Consider the following 7,290-nt stretch of genomic DNA (forward strand, 5'->3'; position numbering starts at 1 on the left):
GAAAAAATTAACTGTTTAGATTAACATGTAAAATGACCTAAGGGTACAATATGTAAAGAGATGAACTTCACTGAGTCAAGGCAAGATCGTCGGCTATGGACCGCATGTCATTTAGGAAGGCAGTGATACCATGTAAATAAAAGAACTTCAGTATTATTGATGTGAAGCTACTGGTACAAATAGTATACAAGAGAGAGTTAATAGCTAAGGAGTTGTAACAGTTAATCTAAAATAACTATTCTAAAAGAGAATAATTAGAACAACACAGAGATAGAAAACATCAACCACACATATCCTTAACAACAATAATAATAATAATAATATAATAATAATAATAATAATTAATAATAATAATAATAATAATAATAACAATATCAATAATACAAAATAATAATAATAATAAACAACAACAACAGCAACAACAACAACAACAACAATAATAATAATAATAATAATAATAATAATAATAATAATAATAATAATATAATAATAATAATAATAATAATAATAATAACTAATATAATAATAAAACAACAACAACAACAACAACAACAACAATAATAATAAAATAATAATAATAATAATAATAATAATAATAATAACAATTATAATGAATCTCATATATTACATTGTAATCATATACTATGAGTTACATATTTAAATAAAAAAATTCAAAATTAAATTACTCATGAAAATGTAAGTATTTTTTTACAGCTTTCAAGACTATTATTATTATTATTTGCAATTTCGCTTGAAGTGTTTTTGGTGACATTGAATCCAACGGATTGGACGTTGATGGAGACCCGGGTAACATTGACTACAAAACTGATTTCGTAATTTTTCGGTGGTAAGGAAAGGGCGGCGTTTTTCTTATCGGAAATCAAACTCTTCTTCTCCTCATAGCAACGAAGCACTTTGCTGAACCAGAAAGTGATTCATTTAAAAAAAAAATCTCTTTATTCCTCTGAGATAATTACAAGATGTATACGAAGAACGAAACAAAACCATGGTTTCAACACCAAAAACACAAAAGTTAAGGATAGAGATCGAGCACTAAGTCACGAATCTGAACTACCAAGTATTATTTAGTTTTTTAAGAAAACAATAAAAATTGAATCAAGATAAAATAGCCAGATTTGTCCAAAGATAAAGAAAGTTAAAGATCAAAATAGCCGAATAAGCTAATACAATTAATACAACATTATATAAACAAAAATCTTCATCCAGATCTAGAACGATTTCAGAGACAAATTGAAGATAAAAGGTATTTATTTAAAAAAAACAAAAAAAAAAAAAAAAAAAAAAAAACTTATCAATGTTACACAGTGATATTGATGATTTTTTTACCTTTTATCTTCAACTTTGTCTTTGAATTTCTGGGAAAAAACCCCAAAAAAAAAAAAAACAAACAAAACATTAACTTAAAATTGGAAAAACAAAATTGCTCCTAAATACCAAGAAATTATTATAGTAATTTTATGTTAATCTCCATTTACACTCTTTCATGAAACTATTATGATAATGGCGGTGATTTTGATAATTTTGTAGGATTTTTTGAAACTTAGAGTTAGTATGTTGACTTCGAGGTTTATACATGCTATTCAAGTTTTTATGTTTTTTTTTTAACAAGCGGCGTTTAGGATTTACACAATTCGCTTGGCAAAACAGCAATCAAAGCAAAAGCTAAATCAAATTGAGAGGAAGGATGTTGTAGATGAAGGCGCTTTTTTTCTCATCCTACTTTGCCTTTTTCTACGGAGAATAGGAATGTAACGGTGACGAAAGAGAAAAAGGAAATAGAGATAAATTTTTTTTAACCAGAAGTTTCTATATTTTCTTATACAAATTTATAATTGTAAATTTATTGTAATAAATAATTATTAAGGCAAGTATAACTTATTTTATATTTTGGACACATTATTTTTAATAATTTTGATTTAACAATATTATACCTTAAATATACAAACTCTACGTAATTATTTTAGTATTAAATGACATACAATAATTACCATAAACAATGTTTCATAGTTGATAAATTCTATTAGGCAATAAAATTACTATTATAAATCTTTTATACTAACAATGTTTAATAGTTGGTATACTGTTCACACATTATTTTTAATTATTTTGATTTATTAATATTATATCTTATTTATAAAAATTGAAGTAATACTTTTAGTACTATTGATGTGACTAAAAATTATCTTAATTATTAAGGCAATGAATAGTTTTAAAAAGTCTTCAAATGTATGAACATCGAATCAATTAGTAGGACAATTATATTAGGTAATGTAATTAATAATTTACTTTTTAAAATTATATCACATTTCAATAATGAATATTTTCTTAAAGTATATACCCAACTATGCTTATCAATATATAATTAAAAGTGTGTGTGTGTGTGTGCGCGCGCGCGCGTGTGTGTGTATTACACACACACACACACACACACACACTCACACTTAATGTATAATATTTTTAGTACAAATTAAATTATATTTGCCTTAATAATTATTTATTAATAGTATGGTAATGTATTTAAATATTGGAAGAGAACAATATTATAATTAATGAAATTATTATGGTACTTGCCACAATATTTGGTAATTATAATTGATGAAATTGAAAGTATAAGATTTCTTCTGTAAAAATATTTTTGCCAATTTCATTAGATTGTAATTAATAAAGTATGAAATATAATTAAGGAAATAAAATTATAAAATTAACAAAATATAAACATTTATAAATTTTTGTAAATACATACATATATACACTTATGCACTGTACTAACCATACAAAATTTAAATGCTACATTTTAAATTATAAATTTATCAATATGAATTATAAATAATAAAATTATATTATAGAATTTTCCTATATACATATTAATAAATATTATGTGTTGTTAGGAACCTTGTATTAGGATTTTGATGATATCAATCGCAGCTTTCGTCCTAGACGAGAGTTGCCATAACTCCTTTGTAATTCGTGTTAAGCTAGACAAACACACGAAAATGAGTTTATGATTAGTTGTTAGGGTCTCCAAGACGAAAGAAGACACAAGGCATGATGAACAACAACGAAAGTTAAAGCAGGAGTTGTCAACTATCACGAAAGGACAGTTTTGTTAAAAGACGAATTTTACCAAGCATTACTTCTCTTCGACAACGAGAAGAATGTTCTACCTGTCTGATTTGACAACATCCTAGGACAATAAAGGACCTCATCTTATGGGACACACTTATCAAGGAGCATTAAATGAAGATGTACCATCTCCTGGAGCTAAAGGACAAAAACCCTAATGCTTTCCATACCTTCAACGGCTACATGGTACAACCTCATTAATGGAGCATTTAATGCATGAAGCTCCCCGGTCCTTGTCCAATGGTTAAAAGGTTCGAAAATTTCATCTCCCTCCAACGGATGAATTTTCATCACCTATATAAACTCACCTTCATCAACTAAGAAGCAGCTGGTTCATTACACTCGATTTATCTACTTGCAAAAGCTCTTGAACGCTCTCAAATCTCCAAAAGCTTTTGTGAATCAGTGTTAAGGTGTCAAGTTACTTGAAGAAGATTATTGATCATTTTCTTGCACCTTAAAGAAGTCTTGCCATCTGATCGAAGCAATCATCTCTCACAGTCAAGACTTCATCGTTGGAGAAATCAAGAAATCATTTTCTACCAACCTCAACTCTGAAGAAGAAGTTGATAGAGGTGGAGTAAACTCGAGGAGTTGAAAAACCTACGAAGGCTGTCCGGCTCAGTGATCAAGGAAGTCTTTGTGTAATTGTACTAAGAAGTGATAGTGCAATCCTTCCATAAATTGTGGAAGAAGAATGGAGTAGGCAACGTTAGCCGAACCACTATAAAATCTCTTGTCCCTTCTATCTCTTTACTTACGCATTTTACTTCTGCATTCATATCCTTTTTTTTTTATCACCCTTACGAAAGCTTTCCTAATTTCGTAAACTCGTGCAAAGCATTTAAAAACAAATCTGACTTTTTCGCTGCGCCAAAACACCGAAAAGGTGACGTTTAGGGCATTTCACGAAAAGAGTCTATTCATCCCCCCCCCCCCTCTAGACTCTCGTTACACTCTATCGGGACCAACATGTGTATATACAATGTATTATATAATCATATAAGGAAATGTGTCCGATTAGAGTTTAAATTTACCCATACAAAATTTAAAATTTACATTTTCTAAATTTATTTCTGAGTATAATTCTCTTAGTTATAATGCATATTTTTAGAATTATAATATAAATGAATTACAATTAGGAATAAATTAACTTAATTATGTGAATTTTTTCTATAAATTTATGTAAATATTTACATGATTAGAAATTATATTAACCATACAAAATTTAAATTTAAATATTGTACGTTATGAAAATAGATATTTGACCAAATATATAAATATCCAACTATATTATTATATGTCCATTTTAACATCTTTTCATTTCTTTTCTATTTTTTAAATTTAAATTCATAATAACAAAAAAAAATTGCATGCAACGCACGGGTACAACACTAATAATTCTTATTATCATAACATAACATAGTCCGTGCAACGCACGGGTACACCAAATATATACTAGTTGGATTAAAAATAACTTTAGTCAAGCCTCGTTAACCAAACCAAACACATAAAATGATACGAAAGAAGTATAAATTATTACTCTACTATCAACATATAGCACGTATGAAGCAACTATTAGTATGAAACACATTGTTCACCAATAGTCATTTTACTTGCATACAAAATATCACATTAAACTTCCTTTCATTTTCCTATATCAATAGCTATAACCATAAAAATATATTTCTCATACAAAAATAGATTTTACTCGCGCCAAAATATAGTTTATAATATATAATAGGTATAACATTCCACTACAAAATAAATTCAAGTTATAGCTCCAAAACAATTCATAATTTATCACCAAATGTCACCAAAGTCAATGACGAGGAAAAACACCGAGCAATAGCCATTACTTTGGTCGCAATGACACTACTGGAAATTATGGAATTTTTGACCACCAAAAAGTGATCTTAAATCAAGTTAATACAAAAAAGTGGTCGGAAATAGCAACAAAGATTTTTCCGAATACCAAAAATGGTCGGAACAAGGCTTTCGAGTTGATTTAAGATCACTTTTAGGTGATCGAAATTCTATAATTTTCAATACTGTGACTCGACCTCTAAATATTATTTTTCAAAATATCTCATTAGTTTTTAATTTTCCGCCCCCACTACCCAATATTTCTTGATCCTCCTCTAAAAATGAAGGTTCTATTTATAGTCGAGAAAATGTAACTTCCACCCCACAACAAACTCCTTTAATATTATATTTATCCAATAAATAATTAAGAGTACAGTCTATCCAAAATGAATATTGCATCCACTTTCAAGATTCTATTATTATATTAGAATTTAATTATAATAATTATAATTATTTAAATTCAAATATAATAAAACTTAGTAAAATTTAAAATATATATATATATATATATATATATATATATATATATTATATATATATATATATATATATATATATATATATATATATATATATATATATATATATAGAGGCGGGTTCAGGTGCGGCAGTGTCTTACGGTGCGGTTATTTCTTACGGTGCGGCAACACCAATAGTTCACCAAATATGCACCATCAACATTAGGAAATACACCACACAAAACAGAGTAAACAGAGCCCTGCATCACCAAACACACACCATTAGGTGTGAGTAAAAACACCATACACTGTTCGGAAAATACATCATTGGAGGTGGTGAGTTATATAGTGTGTTTTTTGGAGTCTGTGGTGTATTTTGTGATGCTTTATTACATTTCATTGGGGTGTGTTTTTATTACACTGTTGGTGCATATTGTTAACACTGTTGGTGTATTCTGGAATTTGACCGCACCGTAAGACCCCGCCGCATATGAGCGTTCTTCTATATATATATATATATATATATATATATATATATATATATATATATATATATATATATATATATATTGAATTGAGCAAGCTAAGGTGAGGAGCTGAGATTATTAAATTGAGTGGAAGAGGATGAAGCTAAGCAGTAAAGCAATGAATTAATTTAAGGAAGACCAGGCAAGATCCACATTTAATTAATTAATTTGTGATAAATCCCTATCCGATGAAAAGTAAATTAAAGCATCCATATCCTAAAACAACGCAACACCACAACTAACTAACCCTTAGCTTTAACTATAAATACTACCATTGCCCATCCATAATCATCAATCTTAAGGAATTGAAACACTACATCAATAACAAAAACAACAAACAATAAACAATGTCGGCTGCCCAGAAGTTGGTTAACGTTGCAGTGTGTCTGGTGTGCATGTTTGTCCTCACCGTCGACGCTTCGCTTTCTTCGGTTTACCAGTCATGCTTCGATCCATGCCATTCTGCTTGCAAAGACACAGGAAAAACCGTCTTTGCATGCGGAAAAGAATGTGAAAGGGGATGTACAGACAAGGCGTATAAAGGTATATATAGTTATAGTTATATTTATATATTAAATTAGTTTTTTTTTCATTAATAATTTTGTGGTTATTTTGTAATTGCAGAGGGCAAGCTTAAGGACGAGAGCAAGGAACTTAAGGAAGAGGAGAAGGAACTTTGGGCCTTTCAGAAAAAACAAGTTAAGGAGTATATGGACATGCGTTGCAAGGACTTTGAGAATAAGCAATGTAAGGACGATGACAAGGAATGTAAGGACGAGGCGAAGTTCTGTAAGGACATGCATATGGCCTTTAAGGAAGAGAACAAGCAGCTTAAGGATGAGGACAAGCTTCTTAAGGACGACAATAAGCTAGTTAAGGATGAGGAAAAAACAACTTAATTAAGGATGGGAATAATAATAAAGCAATCTATTATATTTAATGTGAAACATCATAAGATTTCTATATTTGAAGTCAAGATTGTATTCTGAGATAGTGGTGGTACGGTTTTTCTTGTCACCCCTATCATGTAAAGACTATATGTCACTTTTGTAATAGTTGAAAGTAAATAATTATTTTATTTTTTTTCATATTAAAAATAATTTTTTTATCATTTTTGTATAGTAATGTTTAAAAACTTCAATGATATAACTAATTAAAACATAATTGATTTTAACTTTTAATTAATTTTACAATAAGAAAATTATGAAAATATTATACATGTTTAAAGAGATCAAAATATTATTTATTTAATTATAATATGATTATATGTTTAAATTAATTAATTATAAATAATG

General features: G+C 28.4%; 1 protein-coding gene across 1 annotated transcript; it reads left to right on the forward strand.

Annotated features, from left to right (window-relative positions):
* The first annotated feature begins 6,278 nt into the window (after window positions 1–6,278).
* On the forward strand, window positions 6,279–7,087 carry LOC109189507 (uncharacterized protein PF11_0207-like). The gene is made up of 2 exons (XM_019340121.1): window positions 6,279–6,538; window positions 6,620–7,087. Exons 1-2 carry the CDS (start codon window positions 6,343–6,345, stop codon window positions 6,892–6,894), a joined length of 471 nt encoding a protein of 156 aa, XP_019195666.1. The 5' UTR covers window positions 6,279–6,342; the 3' UTR covers window positions 6,895–7,087.
* The last annotated feature ends 203 nt before the right edge of the window (window positions 7,088–7,290 follow it).

This window comes from Ipomoea nil, unplaced genomic scaffold, assembly GCF_001879475.1.
Source record: "Ipomoea nil cultivar Tokyo-kokei standard unplaced genomic scaffold, Asagao_1.1 scaffold1548, whole genome shotgun sequence".
Taxonomy (NCBI): domain Eukaryota; kingdom Viridiplantae; phylum Streptophyta; class Magnoliopsida; order Solanales; family Convolvulaceae; genus Ipomoea; species Ipomoea nil.

Coding starts and splice junctions, on each gene's coding strand:
- LOC109189507 (XM_019340121.1), top strand. CDS start 6,343: ATGTCGGCTGCCCAGAAGTTGGTTAACGTTGCAGTGTGTCTGGTGTGC. Junction 6,539..6,619: donor TACAGACAAGGCGTATAAAG/GTATATATAGTT, acceptor TTGTAATTGCAG/AGGGCAAGCTTAAGGACGAG.